This window comes from Meriones unguiculatus, chromosome 10 (genome assembly GCF_030254825.1).
Source record: "Meriones unguiculatus strain TT.TT164.6M chromosome 10, Bangor_MerUng_6.1, whole genome shotgun sequence".
NCBI lineage: Eukaryota > Metazoa > Chordata > Mammalia > Rodentia > Muridae > Meriones > Meriones unguiculatus.
Genome location: NC_083358.1, coordinates 23,430,664 through 23,457,602, shown reverse-complemented (window position 1 = coordinate 23,457,602; position 26,939 = coordinate 23,430,664). Strand labels below are relative to the sequence as shown.

The 26,939-nt window shown below is 48.2% G+C and overlaps 1 protein-coding gene across 2 annotated transcripts; it reads right to left on the bottom strand.

Annotated features, from left to right (window-relative positions):
* Positions 1-864: 864 nt before the first annotated feature.
* Tk2 (thymidine kinase 2) lies at positions 865-26,939 on the bottom strand. 2 transcript variants are annotated; one of them, XM_021636430.2, is made up of 10 exons: positions 26,742-26,939; positions 25,974-26,011; positions 22,310-22,384; positions 20,048-20,101; positions 15,681-15,770; positions 13,846-13,919; positions 5,732-5,820; positions 5,094-5,173; positions 3,450-3,530; positions 865-2,551 (listed from the first exon to the last, which is right to left on the bottom strand). In XM_021636430.2, exons 1-10 carry the CDS (start codon positions 26,890-26,892, stop codon positions 2,453-2,455), a joined length of 831 nt encoding a protein of 276 aa, XP_021492105.2. In that variant the 5' UTR covers positions 26,893-26,939; the 3' UTR covers positions 865-2,452. The 2 variants fall into 2 exon arrangements, with proteins under 2 accessions (XP_021492105.2, XP_021492106.1); XM_021636431.2 differs by lacking the exon at positions 25,974-26,011 and having other exon boundaries at positions 26,742-26,906.

Here is a 26,939-nt window from a genome sequence, read left to right as displayed (position 1 = left end):
AAGCAAGGGGACCTTGCTTAGCAAAGTGTTTTCCAAATTTATTTGGCCACATTCTTATTAAATAAACTGAGAAGTGACCCTCCAAATTGTAGTTTGTGAAATCTGACCCAGATGGAAGGAATGAGTGGTCTTAGAGTCAGAACAAGAACACTTTGGCTCTTCAGGGATGCCAACCTCTGCCACACTCTACCAACCACTCAGGAATAGGGAGTGATACCCTATTCCTAAGAACCAGGCCTTATGCAAAACCCTGTGCTACCTGCCCTCTTCTGGCCAGGAGATGTTAGTACTGGTACTTGCTCCATGACCATTGTCCCTACCTGGTCCGCCTAACAGGCAGCAGCCCTTGTGAAAGCTGGCCATGGTTGCTTCAGGCATGATCTCTGAGCTAGGTTTCTGCAAACCCTAGCCACGGCTACAGATGGTCTCCTATCTGCAGTGTAGAGATGCAAGGATGGCAGGCTCTTTCTGAATCACGCACACTATGTTAGGAGACACGGTACGTGAAAAATGTACACATAGGGTTTAGTGGTTCAAAGTACTGGCTGCTCTTCTGGGTTCAATTCCTAGCACCCACATGGCAACCCACAACTGTAACTCCAGTCCCAAAAGATCCAATGCCTCTTCTAGTCTCCATGGTCACCAGGTACACATGTACATACAGACACATAAAAATAAACAAAGAAAAAGAAAATTACATTTAAATTAAAAATGAACACGCAAGCCAGACATGGTGCCCTCGTGCCTGAAACCCCAGAAATCAATAGGCTAAGGCAAAAACACTGCTGAGAGTTCAAGGCCATCCTGGCCTATATAGTATGACTTTGACTCAAAAAAAAGAAAAGACAAAATTGACATCAGGACTGAGATATAGAATTTATTTGCCACATAGCAAGAGAAACATCACATCGCTCCCCACACAGGTGCTCTAGTTGAACAGAGGGGCAAGCACAAGACTGTTCATTTGCAAATTCTCAAGATGCCCGTGTCAGGACTGCTGGTGCCAAGGTTCCTGCCTTTCTCAAGTTTATGGTTTATGCCTCACTGGACTGCAGGTACTGATGGACAGTCCCCTTAGGTGCTATCCCTCATACTACAGAAAGGGCCCAAGAATTGGTCCGAACTATTAAGGACCAAGAGCTGGACTCTTGGCCCTCTCTCTGGCCACCAGGCATACCCAGCACTTACAGATAGCCAGAGCAGGCCCAGCTGGCACTCATCTGCAGCCCACTGTGCTGTTTCTCCAGAGTCCACCTCAGCCAGTCTTCTCCTGAGGCACTCCGTCCACTCCAGAATGTTAAGAGCAGCCAGGCTTTAAATGCCTTTGTGGGCAAGCCCTGACTGTCCAGCTCCACTGGCCCCAAGGAATGTTCTTTCTTTCTCTTGGTCTCAATTGGTTCAAGCAGCAGCTGCACCTTCAGTACAGTTATGGCCAAGCAAAGCTAAGATAGTTTCTGATCTAATAGAGATGGCTTCATGCTCTGTGGTCCAAGACATCCGCTCAGATGGAAAAACACTTCAAAGGCGTTAAGGCCACTGTGTCTCTCTCCCTGGAGCACAAACACTCAGTGATTCCAAGGGCACTGCTCCTCACATAGGAACAGGAGAAAGTGATGGGGCCTTGGAAGCCCAGCTGGCTGCCTTTGGCCTCACTCAGCACAGGGCAAAGTGTCTAGATCCCAAAAGCCTTTTTTCCTGACACAGAATGACACGGAACTGGCAGCAATCTGGGAAGGACCTTCATCCTCAAGGACACTGGCACCATCCAAAGGCCAGTGCGGGATTCCCCTATCAACACTGAGGTCCAGATGACAAAGGGGAGAGGCTACAGCACCGTCACACCAGGAAACACTGGGCTCATGCCAAGTAACAGAGGTATGCCAGACTAGTGATGTCTATTCTCCTTGAAACTTGCCCAGTAGTGAAATATGATGGAATCCATGTACTGTTAGCTCTTCTCATGAAGACCTGGTGGGCTGGAGCTCAGAGCAGCAGTGCTGTGGGGAATGGCTCAAGAGGAGGCAACCCAAGTCAGGTGTCTAAATGGTGCCAGCTCTGCCATGCACTGGCTGTGTGACCTTGAAGAGTCCTGTGACTTTCTGAGCTTCAAATCCTTGCCTGGGATGGAAGCCTGTTCTCCCACCCTACCAGGTGGCCTGATACACAGAACCCAGAACAACACCAGGTATACACAGCAAGTATTTTTGACAAAGGGCTTCAGCGTCAGAAAGCTGCCTGGGTGGGCATCAGGGGAAATGTGTGCTGCAAGGGCCTGGCAGAAAAAGCCATTTGTGCCATTTGTCCCATAATGAAAAGACCATTACGAGAACAGACCTGACAAGGTAACAGACTCTCCCAGACTCTCCTGAGAGGATATTCTTCCCAATGCTCCCAGAAGTTACCCAGGCCCTGCTGGGCTGCTCCTGGCACTGTCTCGTAGACTGCTCCGGTCCTACGGGCCATGCTTCCAATTCTCTGGAGTTAATATTCGGGCCCGGTTTTGTTCAAAGAGTTCCAACATTTTCTCCAAGTTGTGGTCAGCCTCAATCACCTGGAAATAAAACAAACAGGTCACGGTTGCCCTAACCAACTCCATGCCCGCTGGGGAGGCAATAGAGGCTGGGAGGCCAAGAAGGTCAGAACCACACAGCTCCCAGCTCAGGCAATCTACCCCCTCAGCTGAATTTTCACAAAAGAATCCACCCTATCATCGATGCCTTTTCTTTTCACTGGAACTGGAAGTCAGGGCTGTGCTGGGGCCACACCCAGGGACTCGATGACTAGACAAGCTCTCTGGCAACTCTGCTACTTCCCAGCCCCTCAGGTTTACTGTGAAGTGAAGATGTCTCTTGCCACCTGCGTGTCACGGCCAGAATGTCTATGTGGCCCAAGGCTACAAACAGAAGCTCCTGATCCCCTACTGGATATGTGACAGCCTCAAGTAGTATCTGTCTGCCCAAGGAAATTTAGGAAGAGCAAACTGAACACAAGGCACAAGCAGTGGGACATGGGGACAGGGAGGACACATCAACACACTGCTGTGAGGAAGCACTACAGTCGGCCCAGGAGCGCAGAGGCAGCAGGAGTGTGGCACCTACATACCCCTCGGCACCTCCTGAGGGTGCCACTGTGTGCCAACTACGGACAGCCACTAATATGCCTCCTGAAGACACTGATGAATGGCTCTGTGTCACCCTCTAAAGGATGGGGACCATCATCACCAAAGGTCCAAACTCAAACCCAGGCCCAGAGCAGCTGGGGTTCTTCTTCGCAGTGATGCTGTGTGTGTGGCGTGTCACTAACAGAACTAGCCTTTTCTCAAGTCTGTCCCTCTGAGCCTCTGTGAGTGGGGGCAGTGAGAGAAAGAACTCTTCTCTGTGGCATGGGTGACATTCTCTGGGCCTTCCTCCTCATAGAAAAGTCTCCACTCGGGGAGGGCCACTACTTACCAGAACAGGGGCTGCCGCTGGGAAAAGGCTATCATTGACCAGCCACTCCTCGTAGAGGCGGTGAATAGCACTGAGGTATTCCTGTCATGGAAACGCAAAGGCTGTGGGAAGTGGGAGGGGAGGAAATACCACCCCCAAGTGTCTGGGCAAGGCAGGGCAGAATTGTCAAGGACTATGAGGAAGTGGTGTGAAGAAAGGACCCTGTAACAACCAACCTGTTGTGGGAACAGCCTGTGATTTAAATGCTCAGCTCACCCCCAACCACCCACTGTCTTCCCCAGCCGAGCTGAAAAGCACACCTCCCCGCCGGAAGCTCCCACTTCTTGCCACTTCTCCAGTGGGGAGCCCAGTTCCTGCCTGTGGGAATGTAGAGCTGTCACTGACAGGTGTCCCAGTGCCGAGCAGCCCCTACAGCCTCCCTCTGGCTTGTTACCAGAAAGGTCGAACCTCTCCTCTCACTAAATTCCTCCTGCAGAGCACTCATTAGAGACTGCCCAGGCTGTGAGGCCCACTCCTGTGGACAGCCTGACATGGGGCAGCACAAGGGAAAGGAGAGAGATGCCCCCACACCACTGTTACTTCCATGCTGGGAAGCCCTGCCCACCTGCACACTCAGGCACTCAGCCAGTATATGCTGGCTGCCCAGGCACCTTCTCCAGCAACTTTCTGCCCTCCATCCCAGAAGCTGGCTCACAAACCATGCTGCTGCCCTCTTATCCACCACTGGACTCCCCCTGGGTACTAGGAGCCAAGCTCGTCCTAAAGACCTTGTCAAAATCATTAGGTCAACCCCTTGGATAATGGCTTAGAAGGACTCCAGACATGGCATTCCTTGGGAAGATCTGAGTCATTGAATAGAGCACAGAAATGCCAAGCCCCACCACAGCACAGCTGCCTAAGCTCCATGGTGCTCTCTCCTCTACCACTGTCTCCGAGGTTTCCAAGGAAATGCTCAGAACAAGGCTAGGCCTTCATGGCTGGGATGTGCCTTGTGGTCCAAACCAAAACTTGGCTGGGCTTTAGGGACCAGACAGGCCTTTCAGGGCTCCTAGCCCATCTTGAGCATCCAGAGCAGCATGATGTCTCAGAAAAGCTTGCCAAGCCCTTGTCTATCCTTCAAGGACAACTGTGCACATAAGGAACTCAGTCCAATATTAACTGAGCAACAGCGGTGCCAGGCCCTAGGTCACATGTTGAAGACGGGAAATAAAACCATATTTAGAAGTCCTCACAGTGTAAAGAGAATTGGAAGCAAACGTTGTGCTGTCCTGAGGGCTATCACTATAGGAGGCCCAGGGGCAAGAGAAGGGCAGTGCAAGGAAGGTCAGGGACAAGACATCACAGCTGAGACACAGAAACTACTCTACAAAGACAAATTTGTGTAAATCCATGGTGTGTGCATTCACATGTGTGCGCATGCGCACAACACTCGTGTACATACATGGAAGTGCAGAAGCCTGAGTCAGAAACCACAGGAAATAAAGCAGCCCTGGTACCTACAAGGGCTCCAAAACTATAGAGGAAGCCAGAGTTGGCCCTCAGTTACACTTCCTGTTTTTCTGTTACAGATAACCTTGATGATGTCATGGTGTGTGAGTAGGGGAGGGCTAGCAGGATGAGGCGGAGGTGGCTCTGGCCTCTTACCATTGGAATGACTTTTTCCTCTTCCCTGCACCTCATCTTTAATCGCTGGTAGCAGATCTCAGGAGTGGTTCGAAGATACACTGAGATTTAAAAACACAAGTGACTCTGGCTGCCGTGCTCCTGGTGTGGGAGCACAGACAAGGACAGCACATGGGCTGGGGTGGAGAGGAACTACCTGAGTCATGCAGGAGCCTTGCCAAGCCTGCTCAGTCTCCCACCAGTCCCTGTGTAAGCAACAGGCACCCTGATCCCCTTTCCCTGTCCTCAGCCCTGGAGTATCACCATGAAGCTTAAAGGGATTCCATTCCTAGATAGGGTCTGGTAAGCCATAGGCTTCAGCCACTGTCCAATTTCTGTCTCCAAGGCTCCCCCCCGCCCCAACACAGAAAAGCCAGCAGATCAGAACAGATGGGGGCAGGGGGCTTGAAGTAGTTGACTCAGGGGTAGGAAGCTTAAAGAAACAAGACCAGACTTCCTTCACAGAGAGAAGAAGCCCCTAAATTCTGCCTGTCTTTGGGGTCCGAGGATGGTGAAGGAATCATGGGTAGTAGGTGTCCCCGCAAGGTGGAACCTCACAAGTATATCCCAGCTGTGTCCCGGGGAGGCTCCAGGTAGGAGCCATGCAGAGACTGTCTTACCTATCAGATCAACGGACACGTCTATGTTCCTGATGATCCAGTCAAACCACTCAGACAGAATCACATAATCAACCTCGGGCATCTTCCCACTGCAATGAGAGTTCAAAGGTTTTTATTTACCCATGTGCTGTGTCATTTCCCCAAAGGACTGACAGGTAGCTTCTGTTTGGAAGGGCACCACCAAGAGCACATGGCATAGGGCGGTCCACAAATGATGGATGGCCATGTCGTACTGCCAGGACCCTGTGTACTATCTATCTGACCTGCCACCACCAGGGAATGGGGCCTGGCCATGGCACTGACTGATGGCGACTGCTTCTGGAATGGAGACAAAGGCACTATAGTCTGTCGTCCAAGCACAGAGACAACAATCACGTTGGGAGTAGATCTGCGAATCATTTTCACACCTAGAACTCTTCTATAAAATATTCATGGATGCTTGCCATGCACTGTTCAGCATGAGGATAAATGAAGTCCTGGTCAGTCTCTGGAGCAGTAAAGCCCATGGTGGCCGAAGGATGGTGCAGTAAAGTCGAATGCAGACAGGGCAGAGGCTCTGAACCTGCTGCTCTACGAACACAGGTTAACCCTATGCATGTGGCCCAACCACATGAAACCCACATGTCCACACATTTGAAACGACTAGAAAGAAATGCACTGGTGTCCGCAGTGCTGTTCTCTGAGCTGCAGAACTGCTGAAAGACAGCTGTAGGCTTTCTTATCCTTTGCTCTTTACTTTTCAAACTTGAACAATGTACTAGCGCTCAAAACCAAGAGTGGGAAGAGAGGCGTTGTTACATATTTTAAATGTTAAAACTTAAAAAGCAACGCTGGGAAGATGGCTCCAGTAAATAAGATTGCCTGTTCTGCAAGTATGAGTCTTTGAGGTCAACTTTCCATAGGAGAGGAAAAAAAAAATAAAAATAAAAAAGCCAGGCATGCCCTATGTGTCTATAAACCCAGCCCTGGGGTGCTGGGACAGAGTTCTATGACCAGCCAGTGTAGACAAAAATCAAGCTTTGGATTAGTCAAAGACCCTGTCTCAAGAGAATAAGACAAAAGTGACAGAGCAGGACTCAATGTCCTCATCTGGCCTCCACATGTACATGTAATGAGTGTGTGCACGTCCACACATACATACACACAAGGAACACAAGGGGAGACAAAGAGCTCAGGGACAGAGGAGACCTGGTTTCCCTCCGGCATTCTTAGGGCATCCTCTGCCCAGAGACGTCACCAAGAAAGAAAGATGAGAATGGTCACAGCTGGAAGGCAAAGCCAGAAAATAATCAGGGCACCTGCAGGCCCAGGAAGTCAGTCTTCCTTCTCTTGGAGCAACCTCTTTCTCCATCACCTTGCGGGATCCACCCAGCCTGGGTATGACCAGGTTGGCTGCAAAGAGAATAGGTATCCAGGCTGTGTGCTAGAAGGGGATGGTCTTGACAGAAGGAAGGGGCAGAACTGGGGGGTGGATTAAAAATGGAAAAGCTTCTTAGACCTGGGCTGTCTAGATCAGGGTCCAAGAAGCCCTGTGTTGGAAACCAGACACAAGGCCCACCAGCCTGGAGAAGAAGAGGGATTCTCCCATGTCCCTGAGACCACCAGGATGCCTTCTGCAGAGCAGATGGAGCCTAAGAAAACAGCAGGAGTGTGCGGTGCCCATGAGAACAGCAGGGCAGGTCACCAGCAGTCCTCAACAAGGAAACCAAAGAAGGTGGTTTCCTAGCAAATCTCAAGTAACTGGGAAGGTAGGAGGTGGGTCTCCTATGCCACTTATCATGACTATTCTTGGTTGTCAACTTGACTATATTTGGAATTAATTAAAGCCCAAATGGCTGGGGACATTAATTAAATGATTAATTAAATCATTTGAAGTGAGAAGACCCACCTTTAATCTTGGCCTTACCTTCTGCTGGCAGCCTGTATAAATGACATGGAACAAGGCGGCCTTTGCTCTTTGCCTGTTTGTTCTTACTCTCTGGGGAAGTCCATTCCTTCACTGGCATTAGAGCCTGCTTCTTAGGGATTCCTGTGCATACTGAAGAGCAGCTGGGACATCCAGCCTTGTGAACTGAACTACTGTATTCTTGGATTTTCCACTGGCAGACAGTCACTGTTGGATTAGGTGGACCACAGCCTGTAAGTCATTCTAGTAAATTCTGTGCGTGTGTGCGTGTGTGTGTGTGTGTGTAGATGAATAGGAGAGAGTTCCATTCTTCTACAGAACTCTGACTAATACACACTGCAGTGTGTACTCTAGTGAATTAAATACAAGCACCAGGGTAATAAAGTAAAGCCTGTTCCCAAGAGCAGGTGAGGTGTGAGGAGAACTGGCTGTCTCTGGCCAGTGCCACCCCTTACTTCCTTCTGTAGTAGCCTATGACTTATTCAAGGCCATCCCACAGGCTCTAGTGCTTCAAAGAAAGCTGGCCCCACCCACTTTAGGAAGATCCAGTGGGTGTACTGGAACAAAGTCCTCATTTTCCTCAAGTTGGGTGATGGGTTCTGGAAACCAAGCTGAGCCAACGCAGTGCAGGATCCCAAACTGGACCAGCGAGGCAAGAGTCTGGTAGGGGAATACTTCCATAACTGTTCTGTCACCGTGATGGGATCATAATGAGAAAAGGAATAAGACAGAGTGGGAAATGCAGAGAAGCAGAGCTAGAGTGTGCTAGCTAATTTTATGTCCACTTGACACAAACTGGAGCTATCTGAAAGGAGGGAACCCCAATTGAGAAAATGCCTCCATAAGATCCAGATGTAGGGCATCCTCTTAATGAATGAATGATTGGGGGGAGGACCCAGACCATCATGGATGGGGCCACCCCTGGGCTGGTGGTCCTGGGTTCTGAAAGCAGGCTGAGCAAGCCATGATGAACAAGCCAGTAAGCAGCACCCTTCTACGGCTCTGCATCAGCTCCTGCCTCCAGCTTCCTGCCCTGCTTGAGTTCCGGACTGCTCTCACTGCTTCTGATGATGAACTGTTTTGTGGAACTGTGAGTAAAATAAGCCCTTTCTTCCCCACGCTGCTTTTGGTCATGGTGTTTCATCAGAGCAATAGTGACCCAAACCAAATCACAGTGAGACCAAATAAACTCTTTAACTGGACCAGTGACAGTTCCACGGCTCACCATACATTGCACCAGGTTTCCGTTTAGTTCGCCTGAAAGTACCTGATGCTCCAGAAACCAAATCACAGGCTGGTTGTGACTGTACCTACCTGTAATCCTAGCACTAAGGAGGCTGAGACAGGAGGAGCTCATGGTTAACACAAACCTGGGCTTTGTAAAATATTCTTAGTTCAGACTAGCCCAGGCTACACAATGAGACATGTCAAACATATTAAGACAGAAACCTGATACTTAAATACACTGTTTCTGTTGAGGCCAGCTCCAGCCCTCAGTTACAGATGAGGATAATATGAAGGTTCAGGTCCAGGCCTCACCATCAGTCCCACCTGCTCTCCACTGCATTAGCTGTCTTTCCTGCTCTGTCGATTGTGGGGCTAACCTGGATCAGTGTGTTTCTGTGGCCTGGCCTTCTAGTTCTGGGCCAGGCAGGGGAGATGGGAGGACCCCCCTGCTGTTCCCATGTGCTGGGTGCGTCAATACCATGATCCCAGCTGGGCCCACTCCATTCCTCTACTCCTGTTCTTACGAAAGGAGGACCACGCAGTCTTGTAAAAACCTTTGAAGTCAATTCTCAACCCACCGGGCCTACTACACAACTGGTCATGTGGCTCTTTAGACATGACTCTTCCGCACCACCTTCAGCTTTGCATTGCAGCCCAGTGCTGGCAGCTCAGAAGTTCCTGTTTCTGAGGACAGCATGAAACCCGAATCTTCCTCTTCAGCAATTTACACAAAGCTGCTGCTGGCATAATTGCACTCATTCTGCCTCCCACCTCACCGGAAGAAGTGGGCTTCTCCTTTGGGCTGCTCTTTACTTGTTCAAGGCCCCAAAGGCAGGAACACTCTGAGAAATTATGCTTTGAGGAGATGTAGAACTCCAATGCGTGTCTGTGGGCTTTTCTAGAAACCCAAGCCTTCAATTACAGATTGCAAAGCCAGGCTCCCACCTCCAGATCCTCAGCAAAGGTTCCAAGGATCCCTGGGAAAAAGATCAACCCAGCACTGCCAGGGCAGGCATGACTACACAGACCCCCGACTATGAAAGAGCTCTCTACCACCACACATTAGCAAGCCTTTCCCTTGGGTATCTCAGGAAGTGGGGAAACACGAGCTTCAGGGATAAAGTTGATCTCCATACATACCAGTACCCAGCTGAGCTCCCACAGGTAAGAACCAAGACATTTTGGTCCAAGCTCAACGTAAGGGCACCGTCAAACCTAGTTCTACGTTACATGTGGGACAGGTTGACGGTTCATAGACATGTTGGTTGTAACTGTACTTTATCCATCTGGACCCAACATGTATTCCAAGCCCTAAAGAGCAAGCAGAGATATTCAGATAGTCATCCAGGGTGATGTATGCTTGTCACTGATGCCCAAATTGCTTCTTAACGGACACAGACACGCTGACAGTTTTTTATTTATTCAGTGGTAAATTTTTTGGTTTTGTTTGTTTGTTTTTGATACTGGGTTTCTCTGTGTAGCCCTGGATGTCCTGGAACTCTGTAGACCAGGCTAGCCTCAAACTCAAGAGATCAACCTGCCTCTGCCTCCTGAGTCCTGGGATTCAAGGCAACTGTTCCACAACTTCCAGTAACCTGAACAATTTTTTTTTTTTTAAACAAAGCCAGGTGCTACCCAATTGCCTGGCTGAACAAATAAATCTCTCTTCCTACTTTAGGGTACTGGGATCCATCCTCCTGTCTTGCTATCACCCACTTCTGTCCACAAGTCCCAAATAAACTGCATTTTTCACAGTCCTGGATCTATCTGCCTCTTTGTTTGGGTTTGTCAGCGCCATGCCTTCAGTGACTGCTTCTCAGACAGCAAGATGAGATGGGACTGGAGGCAGAAGAGGCAGAGAGCTCTAAACTATCTCCTCTCTGTACAGCCCCCACTGTGACAGCCTGGTGCACTGGGCATGCTGGAGTTGTTCGAACAGTGATCTTACAGGAACACCAAGTTCCCTCCTTCCGCTCTTTGGCCCTCTGAAGCTCTGATCAAAACCACATTTCACTGTCAAAACAGAAAGCATTTGGCTGACAGCTGCCCAACTCTAGGCCTGAAAAGAAATCTGGAAACCTGTACCACAAAGACACTATAAAACTCCAACCAGCAAAATCAGAGGCAACACATGTGAAACAGAAACCACAGGCTGGGTGCAGGAAAGAAGAAATGTTGCACCATAAACCCTCAGTCCTGAGGACAACCCTCAGAACTCAATCTTGTTCCCATGAGAGAAGGCCTACTTCCCAGGAAAAGGGCAAATGTGTGGGGATGGAGCGCTCCCTGTGGTACGTGGTGGCTAGCCTCTGCTGGACCTCAGCCAGAAGGGGTCTGAAAAACACTGAAGAGTCCTGGGCCCCACCCACCAGTACTAAGGAGACTTGTGTGTCTATGGAACGCCCAGGTAGGTGATGGAGAGAGATGCACAAGTGAGTTCGGTGTGAAAAGAGTCAGGGGCTTCAGTGATGCCTGTGGTTTGCCCCGAATAAGAGATTCGAATAAGGAGTGCCTCTCACCAATCCTCACCCCTTGTTTGCTCCATGTAGCAGGGTGCAACCATCATCCCTCATCTTGAACTGTTTCTTGCACCTCTCAAATGGAGCTGGCTTTGCAGTCCCTTCTTAGTTCCTCCCTTGCCAAATAGAGCCTACAATCAATGGAGCTCAATGGTGGTAACATGACAGAAAACACAGATTTCTACAATAAAAGATGATCCTCAGAAGAAATGTGCAGACCGAAGGCAGGGCTGGGTGGCTAAGCGGGGCAGGCAGCACCCAGGAGGGCTTTCCACTGCCCCGAGACGGTCCGAGGATCACTGCCCTCTCCCATACTCCTGTACCTTGAGGCAAGGTCTTACTCTCAGGGTGCCCCAGTGCTCCAACAGCCTCTACCCATGGCCACATGTGGGTCAACAGTCTTTGGCTTCTCAAAGGTCTCCAGGCTACAGTAAGGTCTTCAGGGAATCCTGCTCCTGACAGCTATACAACCTCAAAACAATTAGATCCCAAGGACAAAAACAAAGACACTAAACTGCTGTGTTTCATGGTCTCACAGAAATCCAAACCACAGGTGCCAGGGAGGCACAACTGTGGAATTACCAGCACAGGGAAAGAGCTGGAAAAGGAATACAGAAAAAGGAGTGGGGCTACATTCTCCTTCTGTGCCACCCACAAACAGCCCAGAGTAGGGCCAAAGGAAGCTCAGAGCTGCCCTATTGAGCCTAATGAGGAAATGCAGTAAGGACCTGGGGAAGTAGACTCACATGGCACAGGCAGCCTACCATGAGGAATGGAGATACCAACAGATTTCATACTCTCCCCTTCAGCTCTGGTCATTCCACTCCAGGTTACCAACTCACAAGCCAGCCCAGCAAACAGCCATCAGAGGAGACAGGCAGCCACTCTCTCCCAGGTTCACAGGAAATACCCCACACCTAGTCCTCTGTCTAGATCCCTCTCCTCAGAAAAACAAGCAGCATGGGACATCCTTTCTGTGCTCTACCACTGCTCCTCCGCTTGCTGAGGTGCTGGGGGACAGGGAGCAGTGGAGAAGGGCTGGAGGAACCAAACAGTGGATTCTTACACCCTCTGGAAACCAAGTAACAGGAGAGAAGGAATCTTCAGGAATGCCACCTGTGGAAGGTAAGCTGAAGTCCACAAGGAAGGTCTACGGTCAGAGGACAAAGCAACTTCGGAGACCTCTTCTAGCTGTCTGCCCCTGCACACAAAACATGGGCCTGACTCAGGGTGGCCAGGGAACAGAGGATCTCATTCAGGAAGTGCTGCAGACTCGAGAGCCCAATGCATGGCAGCTCAGAACAAGTAGGAACGTGCCCTGTCCACCTCAAGAGGTTTGAAAGAGAGAGAGGGCACTGAGGAACAAGTTGGCTAGAGGCTAAAACCATCTAACCAGCTTCGACAAGCACTAAGCAGGATCTCTGTGCTTGTTCCGCTCAGGGTGGTAAAGCAGACACTGTCTCTGCCTTCAGAGCACGTGGTCCAGCTGGGAACAGGTAAAAAGTAATTAAATAATAGTGTTAAGATGGACCACCTGAAACTGCCACTTTTACATATTAAAATTAGCCAAATGTTGCCAATGTAGATGTCTTAAATACTACAAAGAGAGTCACTTACTAAAAGGAGCAAGGAGAGGGCTAGAGATGTAGCTTAGTGGTAAAGTATCTGTCCGGCATATAAAAGGACCTGAGTTTGATCCACAGCACCAGACAAAGAGCAACACCAAGGAGCCTCTATGTATGTACACAATCTGGGAGCTGCAGAGACAGCTCAGCACTTAGAAGTAATTGTTCTTGCAGAGGACAGGTTTTGATTCCCAGTGCCCACAAGGAAGCTCACAGCTGTCCATAGCTCTAGTCTGAGGGGATCAGATGCCCTGTTCTGACCTCCATAGGCACCAGGCACAAACATGCATGCAAGCAAGACACACACACACAAATGAATCTAGAGAGAGAGAGAGAGAGAGAGAAGGGCTCGGACAGCTGTGGAGAGCCAGGAACATCCTGCACAACCATCAGGACCAGCTCTCCAAGCTGGCCTCTGTGAACACTGAATGCACACAGTATACATACATATAAGCAAAACAAAACAAAAACACTCACACACATAAAATTAAATAAATCTTAATAAAAAAAATTTAAGTAATGGTCTAGAGAGATGGCTCAGAGGTTAAGAGCACACTGAGTGGGCTCCTCCTCCAAAGGTCCTGAGTTCAATTCCCAGCAACCACATGATGGCTCACAACCATCTATAATGAGATCTGGTATCCCCCTTCTGGCGTGCAGGCAGAACACTATATACATAATAAATAAATAAATCTAGGGAAAAAAATTTAAGTCATAATGGATAGTTCTGAGAATCAACACCCAAGGCTGTCCTTTGGCCTCCACATGCCTGCACACACACACTCACACACACAAAATGAGTGTTTAATAAATGGTGGACTAGACAAACTACAGTACCTTCTATACAGGTTTTCTACAAAAATGTATCTTGCGCTGTAAATTGACCTTTCCATCAACCGTACAGGTGACATCTAAAAGAATGGAAAAAGTGATTTACTCTCAGGTGAAGATGAGGAAGGGACAGGAAGCCTTGAAAACTTGCCCCACCCCTCTCACACGTCCCTTCCATCTTTGCTGAACATCAGACTGTAAGGAGAGGACAATAGGATGGCGAAAGCCAAATCTACCATGAGGCTCACAAATCTACCATGAGGCTCCCTCCACCCTGACATGACCCATCCTGAAGTTTTGAAGACAAAGCACAGTGAAGGCAGCAGTGTGAAGACCCAGGGTCTTTCACAGAAGAAAGGAGACTCAACTAGGATATGGAACATGCTGGCAAAGCTGACAAGTACTATCCGATTGGTGTGGTTTGCTGAGTGGAGCCCTGGGTTGGAGAAATCACTTGAGGACCTGGGCGTCTGAAGCAGAGCCCCAGAAGGCTAGGGTTGAGGAAGCATTCTGGAGGCTCTGCCTCTGAAATCGGGATGCTCTCTTCTCACTGGGGAAGGGGATGGCTGGACATCACCTTTCTGCAAGTTGCTCTCACCCTCCATGGATCATCTTTTCCTTCATCTACAACACACTTTTGGGAAGCAGGAGGGGCTTGCCCACCTGACACCTAGTGGACAAAACAGTGTGGCCCACAGTAGCTGCAGGCATATTCAAACCTACAACCCACTCTCTCTGATTACCTATCTGCCCTCCTGGATCTCTGGGCAACCATCTTTCCTTCTGTCCCTTCTGTATACGCTGTTCAGCTCTTTCTATGCCCAACTTTTCCTGGCTCCCTCTTCAGCCATCTCTTTCCTGCTCAATCCAATCAGCTCTTTCTCTGCCTCCTTGGCAGATTTCAGCCAGCCTCCCATAATATTCACATATCATAGCATATTATTAGATATAATCTAGAGTGCAAAGCAGAGCAAACCAAGGAGGAAAATGATAAGTGTAGGTGCTCTGTTCTCTGTCATTTATGGAAACATTTGGAAAAAAGAAATTCATATATATCCGCAGAAACTATTCACGTCTGTCAGTTTGAAAAGATACAGACTTATGTCAACAGAAGAATGATACCTACATCTATAGGTTATAACCAGCCTTAACCAGACTTGGACCAAACTCCTTGGCCTAATGACTGTGCCAATGCAAACAGCTATAGCCGTGTCCTGTCTCCTACATGGAAAGGTTCTAGCTGTGTATAAAACTTTGCCCATAGACAGCAACTACGGTCACCCTTGCCACCTTATCTTCTAAGGCAATCTGCCCCTGCTGATGGCAGTGTCTAAGTAGCTCCGTGTGTCCTATCCTGCCCCAATATCTGGTGAACCACTGCTAGATTTGTGACCCAAGGTAAATCAGATTCTCTCAAGAATCTGAAAGCCAGAACCCACGAAGGTTTGATCAGCAGTTCTCAGACACACAGATACACAGAATATGAACCCAGGATCCCTGGACAGCTCTATAACACACAGACTGCCAGACCTCAGCTCTAGACTTTCTGCCTCAGTAGCTCGGGGGAGGGGCCAGGAAATGTACACTTCTAACAAGTCCCCAGGTGGCAGTGCTGTTGCAGGGAGCACATGCTGTGTTAAATGACAGTAAGCCCATCAGTGCTCAGACTGCAAAGACACGAGCTCAGGCTGGCACCAGGACAGGAGATCGTGCTGGAGTCATAGAAGACTGCACAGCATGCGTGTCCAAAGGGACTTCCTCGTGGGACTTCCCTATGTGACAACAGCTGAATTTGAAGGATGTTCTGTTTGACAGGGTTGAAAGCAAGATCTGAACTGTACCTGCGGGCGAGTGTGCTGGTCCAGCATAGTGAGTTGCACGTAAGTCTGCAGTGTGAGGCCCCATCGACTGGCATCCTGGTACATCAGACCCTGCAGGACAAAAAACAAAGCACTTCGTGTCCAAGTGGAACGAGCAGGACCCAGGCCTACCAGTCCCTGAAAGCCACCTCAGGTCACACGAGGAGGACTGGGCCGGAGGAAGACTCCAGACAACTGCAGGGCTCTCAGAATAGGGTGGACAGAGACAGATGTGAATGTAATTGTAGGTGATCCCCTACTGCCAGATATGTGCCCCCTGAGAAACAAGCACTCAGACATTCGCAGTTGGCTTTGAGTTTCCCTGTGGTCTGTTCTCTATTCAGCAGCCAAAGTGAGCCTGCTCATGTCTTCCCCTGCTCCAAACCTTCTAGGAACTCTGCACTGCATTCAAATTAAATCCATCCTGGTCTACAGGCCCCAGAAATCCACTGTCACCCTCTCATCGCTTACCCTTCTTCTCTGGCCAATCAGCTTCTAGCCACACAAGCTTCCTCAGTGTTCTGCACACATGTCAAGCAGGACCCCATCTCCAGGGCCTTTGCAGCTGCCTCTTTACTCCTCCTCCGGATGCTGGCAAGTGCTCCCTCCCTCCCCCATGTGTGGGTCTCAGCCCAACTATCACTTTATCAGAGATGCAATCTCCAACATACCCTACATAAAACAGAGGCCAGCCCTCAACTGCTGTATCACCTGCAGATAAAAACACTTCCTGCTCCAGTCTGCTCACTAGTAATCTCTCATTTCTCTCTCTACACTATGTATGTGTTGGGGGTGGGGGTGGAGAGAAGACAGACGACCAAGTCTTATCATACAGCAAGGATGGTCAGGAACTCTGAAGTTTCCTGCCTCAACTTTAAAGAGTGCTGAGATTACAAGCACGTGACACTTTGCCCAGCTACTTTTTCTTTTTTTTAATTTTTTATTTATTTTTATATTAATCACAGGTTATTTACCTTGTATCCCAGCCATAGCTCTCTCCCTCATTCCCTCCCAATCCCACCCTCCCTCCCTCATCTCCTCCCTGCCCCTTTCCAAGTCCCCTGATAGGGGAGGACCTCCTCCCCTTCCATCTGACCCTAGCTTATCAGGTCTCTTCAGGACTGGCTGCAATGTCCTCTTCTGTAGCCTAGCAAGGCTGCTCCTCCCTTGGGGAGATGGGGGTCGAAGAGCCTGCCATTGAGTTCATGTCAGAAATAGTCCCTGTTCCCCTTACTAGAGAACCCACTTGATACTGAGCTACCATGGGCTATATCTGGGCAGGGGTTCTAGGTTATATCCATACATGGTCCTTGGTTGGAGAAGCAGTCTCATGAAAGACCCCTGTGCCCTGATGTATTTGGTCTTTGTGGAGCTCCTGTCCTCTCCAGGTCTTACTAACTCCCCCTTCTTTCATATGATTCCCTGCACTCTGCCCAAGGTTTGGTTATGAGTCTTAATATCTGCTTTTATAAACTGCTACATAGAGTCTTTCAGAGGCCCTCTGTGGTAGGCTCCTGTCCTGTTACTTGTTTTCTCCTACCTCCAATGTCTATCCCATTTGTCTTTCTAAGTAAGAATTGATCATCTTACCCCGAGTCCTCTTTCTTGTTTGTCTTCTTTAGGTGTATAGATTTCAGTATATTTATCCTATCTTTTAGGTCTATATAAGTGAATATATACCATGTGTGTCTTTCTGCTTTTGGGATACCTCACTCAGGATGATCCATTCTGTAAAAGTACCACAATTTCTGTATCCATTCCTCAACTGAGGGACATCTGGGTTGTTTCCAGGTTCTGGCTATTACGAATAAAGCTGCTACAAATATGGTTGAGCAAATGTCCTTGTTGTGTATTTGAGCATCTTTTGGATATATGCCTAGGAGTAGTATAGCTGGATCTTGAGGAAGCACTATTCCTAATTGCCTGAGAAAGTGCCAGATTGATTTCCAAAGTGGATGTACAAGTTTCCATTCCCACCAGCAATGGAGGAGGGTTCCCCTTTCTCCACATCCTCTCCAGCATGTGTTGTCCCTTGAGTTTTTGATTTTAGCCATTCTGATGGGTGTAAGATGAAATCTTAGGGTCGTTTTGATTTGCATCTCCCTGATGGCTAAGGACATTGAGCATTTCTTTCAGTGTTTTTCTGCCATTCTACAATCCTCTACAGAGGGTTCTCTGTTTAACTCCATGCCCCATTTTTTAATTGGATTACTTGATTTGTTGCTTTTTAACTTCTTGAGTTCTTTATATATACTGGATATTAGCCCTTTGTCAGATGTAGGGTTGGTGAAGATCCTTTCCCAGTCTGTAGGCTGTCATTTTGTTTTGATGACAGTGTCTGTTGCTTTACAGAAGCTTTTCAGTTTCATGAGGTCCCATTTATTTATTGTTGATCTTAGAGCCTGTGCTGATGGTGTTCTGTTCAGGAAGTAATCTCCTGTGCCGATAAGTTCTAGGGTCTTCCCCACTTTTTCTTCTAACCGATTTAATGTGTCTGGTTTTATGTTGAGGTCTTTGACCCACTTGGACTTTAGTTTTGTGCAGGGTGATAAATATGGATCTATTTTCATTTTTCTGCATATAGACATCCAGTTGGACCAGCACCATTTGTTGAAGATGCTGTCTTTTTTCCACTGAATGGTTTTGGCTTCTTTGTAAAAAATCAAGTATTCATAGATGTGTGGATTTATTTCTGGGTCTTCTATTTGGTTCCATTGATCCTCCTTTCTGTTTCTATGCCAATACAATGCAGTTTTTATTACTATTGCTCTGTAGTACAGCTTGAGATCAGGGATGGAGATACCTCCAGATGATCTGTTGTTGTACAGGATCATTTTGGAAATTCTGGGTTTTTTGTTTCTCCATATGAAGTTGAGAATTTCTTTCAAGGTCTGTAAAGAATTGTGTTGGTATTTTGATGAGAATTGCACTGAATCTGTAGATTACTTTTGGCAGAATGTTTGCCCAGCTTCTTTTCTGCATTTTTGTTTTTGTTTTTTTAACTCTTGGTATAAACTCATGACACCAAGAGATAAGGCACTGAGATAAAGGCTTTCTTAATTATGGGTAAAAGAAAATCTCAGCAAATCAGAACCTGGATGACTGCAGAAACAGGTAATTTCCTGCATCTGAGAACCAGTGTGGTGAGCCAATAATTCTCACACAAGCGTCAGTCCTGCTCTTTGAACCAACAGAAAGTTATGGAAATATAGATAATGATGATGATGATGATGATGATGGCACTCATAATGCAACCTTCTGAGACTGTACTTCTGGTCTGTGAAGTGTCTCCTCTAGTCCCTGACATCTGAAACTACAGTTGTCCTATTTGATAATCAAGTCCTAGTCCCTCTCTGGCTTCTAGAAAGTATGACTGTCAATGGGTTTTCCCTGTTATACCCAAAGATGGCCAACAATCCACTTTCCACCTGCACACATGTCAGAGCTGTGTGATTCTTATTTACAGACTATGAGCTTTGTCTTATCTAACTAGCATCCTTTCACCTGCTGTCACTCTCCTTACAGTTCCCTTCACCAGCCACCACATTCTTACATCTGTCTCCTAACTGCATATAGGGCAAGGGGACCAGAGACTTCATTTAAATTGCTCAGTGTCCTAGCATACAGGGTAGTGACTGCCATACAGAAAGTATATGACAGTCCCTGAGTGAATAAGCCATGCAGATACGGAAGGCAGGGCCATGCAGCTATGTTCTAGCAATCAGTGAGCACAGCAGACACAGGCGCTGCCTGCTGTGGACCTGAGTCTAATGAACTCCATGAGGTATTGCCAAAGTATTGCGAGGCACTGCTAAAACTATGTGGCCAGTGTTCTTGGCTGAGAAATACTAAGCACCCCGTGCCATGGCATTGGAGCCCAGAACCAAGATCCCTTTCTTCACCCCCTCTGGTGGTACCTGCTTTCTGACCATCTTTTTAAGCAGGCAGCACAAAGTTTCCTGAGTGCAGGAGGGAGAAGAGGCACATGTATATTACGGCCCACCTTGAGAAGGAAGACAGGCGGCTTCAGGGTAAAGTACGGGGATCCATGACAATGTGAAGATAATGTGAAGCTCAAACCCAAGTCACAGGCCTACCTAGATACCTGAAGACTGGAACTAGGTCCAAGGAAAGCTAAGCCACTTGGAATGTTAGAGACAGCTGATAGGAGGCCCCTGGGCTTCAGGGACACTCACCCAGGCCTCAGAGATCCCTGAGCCATCGTTCTCCTTTTCTTCAAACTAGATAACAGTGGGACAAAGAGTGGGTGTGCTAGGAATGGCTCAGCACTGCCATTCCTAGGAACTCCCAGGGAAGCTGGCAGTTTGTGCAAAAGAGGAACCACTCACCAGAGGATTATGACCACGCACGTTTCTCCACTTGAGCACAGGCTCCATTAACACCTGGAAGGAAAGAAAACATGTTGCAGCAGTGTGCCAACTTTGGAATACAGACAGGCATTTCTGACTGGGTACCAAGAGTGGGCCACACCCCCTCTGAAACGCCACCCTTTTAGGTGGAGAAATCATTCCTGTGACTTCCAGACATGACCTGTAAATAACTGAAAAGCAGCTCAGTCTAAAGGGGCATGGGCTCCTCGTAGCTCGGAAACAAACAAGGGTGGCTTCCCGAGGTTTCACAGCCTGAGCTGACCTGGCCCAGAAACTCACTACTGTATAGGTCAGGGCTCTCTAGAGGGGCAGATCCAATTACATCAACATAGAAACTGACACACAAGAGGGACTTTGTTAGCAAAACTGGCTTGTGCAATGAGGGAGGCTAAGAACTCTGTCTCGTGACAGGTCGTCTAAAGCTGGGGTCGCAGGGATGCAAGCAGCTCAACTCAGTCTAGCTCCAAAGCCCAAAACCAGGGAAGTCAATGGTGTAACGTGAAGCGCGAGGCTGAAACCCTGGGCCCTGTGGCCCCTGGCCTGCCTGGAGTTTTGATGTCCCACACAGGAAGCGGGGAGAGGAAATCTTCTCCTGCCTTTTTTTTGTGGTGGATATTCCCTACTTAGTAAGTTCACCACTATATTGACCAGTCTCCTCCAGAAACACCATCTAAGCATCTGCGCATGTACAGAAACAATGCTTCACTAGTTCTCCAGGCACAGTACCTGCCCCCTTATTCACACGGGCTTGCTGCAAGATCTCCAGTGGATGCCTGAAGCATCCTGACACAGGCCATGGTTTTGTTTTCTATGCTAGGCAGGATGATTCACATGGGACAGAGTAAGACTGCACGAGGTTTCATTGGATATACCATACTACAATGCATAATTTAAATTTTATGAATTGTTAAAATCCTGAATTTTCTATTTAACATTTTTAGGTCTTGGTTGACCTCAGGTAACTGAAACCACAGGGAATGAAACCACAGGGAACGAGGGTGGGAGGTGGCTGTCACCTAAAATTAACTGGCACACCAAACAAATTTTATCAGCCAATTATCCTTTGGTTCCCTCATCTCTGATAGTGCTTACCTCAGAGGGGTTAAGCATATAAGCATGGAATCAATTCGATAACATCATAAACACTTAACATGGCGCTTTTGGATATTAGCTACTGCTGCCGCTACTGTTGCTAATTGGCCCCAAGGTCTACAGTGAGAATATAAGCACTTTTCAGCTTCAGGGAGGTTCACTTCTCAAGACCAGAGCTGGGTCCCTAAGACAGCCTCTTCCAGCCTGATGATTGATGAGACACATCATCCGACACTGACAACTGATATTAACTGCATGAGAGCATACATCACCAAGTCTGGAAACATTACCCTGAGGGAAATGGTCAAAACTCCCAAATAGCCTTTCCCAGTGGAGTCACACAAGACACACTTAATTTTCCCAGCATCAAGTTGTGACAACTCACGTAAAATGCTGTCCAGCAGGGAAACTGACCAAGACCTGGGAGTTCAGGGTTGTCACAGCAGCACAGGCTATCACTGCCTGGCACTTACCGAAACCCCAGGTCCCCAAGAAGCAAGTGGTTGTCCAGGACAATCCATACTGTTTGCACCAGCATCCCAGGCACAGAAAGCTGCCCATCTCGGGCAGGAATGGTGGGAACCCTCCCTGGACCTGTGCACACACCGCCTCATAGAGTGGCCATAAGCCACATGCCACCATTATGACCTTGAAATCTGACCTCAGCTGCTCTTCTTCTTACAATAGGGCTATGTCCTCATTTGAAAATGCATTAAATATACTAATCTACACTGGACATCACAGTGCAGTTTCTACTGATTGTGTACTGCTTTGGCAGCACTGCAGAGTCAAACAAAACAAAATAAAATAATCCTAAATTGAAGTCATGACTTAGGGACTATCTAAGGTCTAAATTGAGAGTGCAGCAAGTGTTAAACAAACTCCAGATCCAAAGGATTTAGTATGAAACACAGAATGTAAACAGTTCATTTATTACTTTAATACTGACTTCAAACTGACATTTTAGTATCTGGGGTGTCCTAAAGTGCTCTTTTTACTTCACTCCATGAGGCTTTTAAAAACACTAGATCACATGTGTGGGCTGCACTGGTGTGTGGCATCTAATGGACTATCTGTGCCCTGTATAAGTTGTTCCACCGAGGCTCCTTCAAACCCAGTGTGGCATACCTCAACGTCTGGTGTACTGGAGAGGAACTCCAGGCATGTCGTCTTCCCACTCGCAATGTTGCCCTCAACACAAACCTGGCAAAAGACAAAGGTACATGAGGGATGGAGATGAAGCACCCAGGGGAACATGCAGGAACAACTAGGCTCAGGTAAACAGACCACTTGGTCCGGTCCAGGACTTTGAGTGGTAAGCCAAACCCTGCCTCAGGAAACCCCCAAGAGAATACCCCACTAAGCAGGAAAAGCATCACCCGTCCTGTACCCTTCTGACAAACACACATGATCCATCTACACCAGACCCAGCCCCTCCCTATTTTTGTTTTAAATAACAAGCTGAGGTCAAACCCAGAGAGAGCCTCATATATGCCGATCATTGTCATGACAGAAGTACACCTCAGGCCAAACCAAGACACCCTTACCACACTTTATGTCACCTGAACTCATACTCAGCTCAACTGCCAGTCAGGTTCTGAGCCCTTCCCTAGCACCACACTTCAGATTGCCATGTGTCAGCTACAAAAGTGTTCTGTTTCCTTAACCTGAGTCGTATCAATGGCTTTGAGGTTAAAAGCATGTGTAGGATCCAAGTCAGTCGCTGACTTGTAGGCAAGAAGTTCTCAGACACTGTTTTGGTTTTGGTTCCAGGGGATCATAAGGGGTACACAGTTCAGCATAAGACAAACTGGTCCTTAAGAACTCTCTTACACATCCTATGGGTCAGAAAAGTACCTATCCTATCATATAGTGGTCTGTTGCTTCACACCCAGGCTGGAAGTACCCACAGGTATGTGGTGACTTGCCAAGGCAGTCATGCAGGCAGGTGGGCTGAACTGACACCCAGGCCCAACAGGCCCCTTCCCGTGCCTTTAGGTGGCATCTGTCACATTCTACATATAACAACTATCACTACTGGCCACCTCACCATACCCAATATAAAACTCTCCCTAGCAAGTACACTGGCAGCAAAAGTTTCCAGCCTTGAACCTAAGAAGTGTCCAGAAATGGATGGTGACACTCCCTACAGATGCAGGTCCACCCTCCAATCCCAGGTCCCTGCCAGTCTGTAGCTTAGAAACCAGAGTAAATACAAAGTGAACCCAAAGGAGTAAGTGAAAAGCAAGAAGTCTCGCAGGGCAGCACTGGGCTTTTGGTTGCTGCTCTTCCCTGAAGATTGTTTTTCCTCTCCCTGCACAACCAAAAGGAGCTCTGGACCAAAGTAAGCTGGACATTACTCTACATCTGAGACTTCTTTCCTGTTCACTACAAGGACTTCAATGCTACTCGGGCTGTCAGAACACTTGCTTCTGTTCCCACCATGAAATTCTGGAGGGATGATAAGTGTAGACCTCAAATGTGCTCAGCCAGCACCCCACCCCATCATAGAGCAAGCAACATAGAAATAGGAAAGCAAAAGGAAAAAAGAATAGTCAGGGAAAGAGGTTCATTTGTTTGTTTGTTTGTTTTTGTGAGGGTTCACTATGTAATTCAGACTGGCCTGGAACTTATAATCCTCCTGCTTCAGCCACCTGAGTAGAATTACAGGCATATACTACCACACTCAGCCCGGATCCTTCTTTTATGAGTGAGCTCCAAGCCAGCTAAGACATGACTGAGGGGGGAGGAGGAATACTAATAATAATCACCCATAACCCCACAGAACTGCCAACCACCAAGAACAAACATGCAGCATTCCTCCTACTCCTAAAGGTAAAGACCCCTCTACTCCTCTCTACGTCTTACCACATAGGACTCCCTCTGTGCTCTACCACTATCTCACCCTGAAGGGCAAATCATATCGCACTGCATGGCAGTGCTGTGATTTAAATGTGTCCCCTAAAGTTCACAAGCTGGAAACTTAGTCCAACAGTGTTGAGAGATTCAACCTTGAAGAGAGACTGTGAGCTCTGCCGTCAGGAATGACTTGATGCCAGTACTGTAGAGGTATGTCAGTTATGAGTGGAGGGGGTCCTGATAAAAAAGGACATGGACTGCTGGTGAGCCTCTCTGCTCTGCTCTGCTCTTCTCTTTCATGATATGAAGTATGCATGCAGCCTCCAGCAGATACTAGTCCTTCAACCTTAAACTTCCCTACCTCCAGAAACATGAACCAAATGCATTTCTCTCCTCAAAAGTTATGTGATGCACTCTTTAACCCCAGCACTCTCTAGGAACAGACTATAAGGCCAGGCCTATGGCTATCCTCAGTCTTAGCAACTGCAGCTCCCTCTCCTCCACCTCTCAGGGGACATCATGGCTGTTCTCAGTCATTAGTCCCCTCTCAAATCCCCAGACTCACTGTCCTTTTTATTGCCTCCTCTGTCAGAATGACCTTAGACAGCCTCATGCCAGTGGCTACTTTGTTTTCAGGTCTCAAGGTTCCAGTCCAGCGCCTTCCACACAGAAATATACTTAAATGGCTATCATTAGGCTCCACACTAACCACCTCCTACAAACTGCTACTGTGCACCCAAAGGTGCATCTGAGCACATCCAGATAGACCCAGCACCTAGCAATGTTAGCTCAACAATTACCAACACAGTCATACATTCATTTCCACCACCACCCACTATTTCTATGTCACTGGATGTCACTCCCATCTGTCATATCCTCTTCTAATTTTTTAGATGTCCTTTAGGTGTGTGACTGATTTGCCTGCTTGTATGTCTGTGCTCCAATGAATGCCAGGTATCCATGGAGACCAGAAGAGGAGGGTCAGATCCTTTGGAATTGGAATTAAATAGTTTGTAAGCTGCCATGTGGGTGCCAGAAACAAAAATCTGAAACTTCAAAAAAAGCTGCAAAATCAACAAGAGCTCTTAACTGCTGAGCCATTTCTCCAGCACCTCTCTTCTTCTAACCTTAGTAAGATTTCATGAATCGCAAGTATCTTGATAACCAGGCCTCTTCTCTCCCTGTGATGTCACTCCTTCCCAGGCCCACTTCGTCTTCCTGACTACTCCCCAATGGGGAATGGAGAAGGGCACACCTTCCATCCTCAGCAGAGGCATCCATACTCCTGCTACCCTTTTTTAGCCACCAGAGCTACAGCCTTTCAGCTCTCTTACAGAAATGAGCCCCTGACCACGTGGAGTGATTGCACCTGAGATCTCAGTATTGAGGGGTTGAAGCTGAAGGACCACAAGTTTGAGGCCAGCCTCGGGTACATGGTGAGACTATCTCAAAGGAAGAAACTGGATTCCTGGGCTGATGGTAGCCAAAATATTGCCTCAACTTCTGAACCTGTCCAACCTGTGCTTCCTTTGACCTTCAACCTCACAGCCCTACCCACAGAGCCAGCCTGTCAAGAACCTCCCAACTGAGTCCACCCTGTGGACCCTCATAGATTCTCTGGTCTCCAACAGACAGCAGAGAAAACTTTCCCTCACATCCGGGCTGGGCAATCAACACAGCAGTTCACACCTGCCTGAAGAACTGTACTACCTGAGGCCCCTACCTGGGCAGGCTCAGGGGAGTACAGATAGTAAATGGCTAACAAAGGCAGTCTCTGGGGAGAGGGCCTGCAGCACAAAAAGGAAGAGAGATTTTTATCCCTGGATATTGTCTTGTACTTGTGTTTTCACCGTGTACACATACTGCTTCACTCTCCACCTCAAAAACGAAGAAATTATTCTACACTGGAGAACGCATGCAAAGAGGAACTTACCACTGCTTTTTTCTCTTTATCATTCTCTCTGTCTTTATCTAAAAAAAAAAGAAAGAAAGAAAAAAGAAAAAGAAACCAGTGTTTCAATTATTCACTCTGCTCTGTGCTAATCTGATAAATGACCACACAAACATTTTTATGCTTGCTCCTTGGCTTAAAATAAAAACTGTTTACAATTCTCTGGACCCTCTACGTGACACTGTAGAATGGCTGCCTGGGACCAGGTCTGTTTGTGTTGCCTACTTTCCTTCACTTGGTACATTCTACTTTCCATTTTCACCTGCGCTGTGTGCTTAGGATCTTCACAGTGGACACAAAGAGCGACCGGCACTCAAAGAGACTCGGATGGGTGGATTTAAGCTTAAGGATGGGACCCAGGCTGTCTGTTCCCTAGGCTAAGACTGGCAACACTGACAACCCACTAGGCCCGAGGCCAGTAAAAGCCATGCTTCGTGGCTTCCATTTCGCAAGAGGAAGATCCCCAATGCCAGCGAGAGTGGGAGGAAATCAGAAGCCTAAACCCGGCTCTTAGATCCGCAGGCACCTAATCCAATGAGGGTTGATTAAATGCAGCTCCCGTCCCAACTGTCCCCAAGCTTAAAGAATATGACCAGGAAATGGGCCAAGAAGCCGCGCTTGGACCCCACTAAGTGTCGGTCCTCACAGTTCTTCAGGGCCCCAGTCCCCAGTCCCCGCAAGTCCGCGACTTGCAGGTGAGGGGGAGGAACCAGCGCAGCCCCTCTGAGAGGGTACAAAAGTACTAGTTACCCGGAGGCCAGGCGCGGCGAGGTGCCCACAGCGGCCCAGCACCCGAATCGAGACTCCCGGGATTGCCGGGGCTCCCGGGGCTCCCGGGGCTCCCAGGGACCGTGCTGCGTCGCCGCCGCGCAGCCCAACCACGGAGGGACCGCAGCAGCATAACACCCAGCTGACTTGCTAGCGAGACTTCCTTCCGGTGTGTCTCGG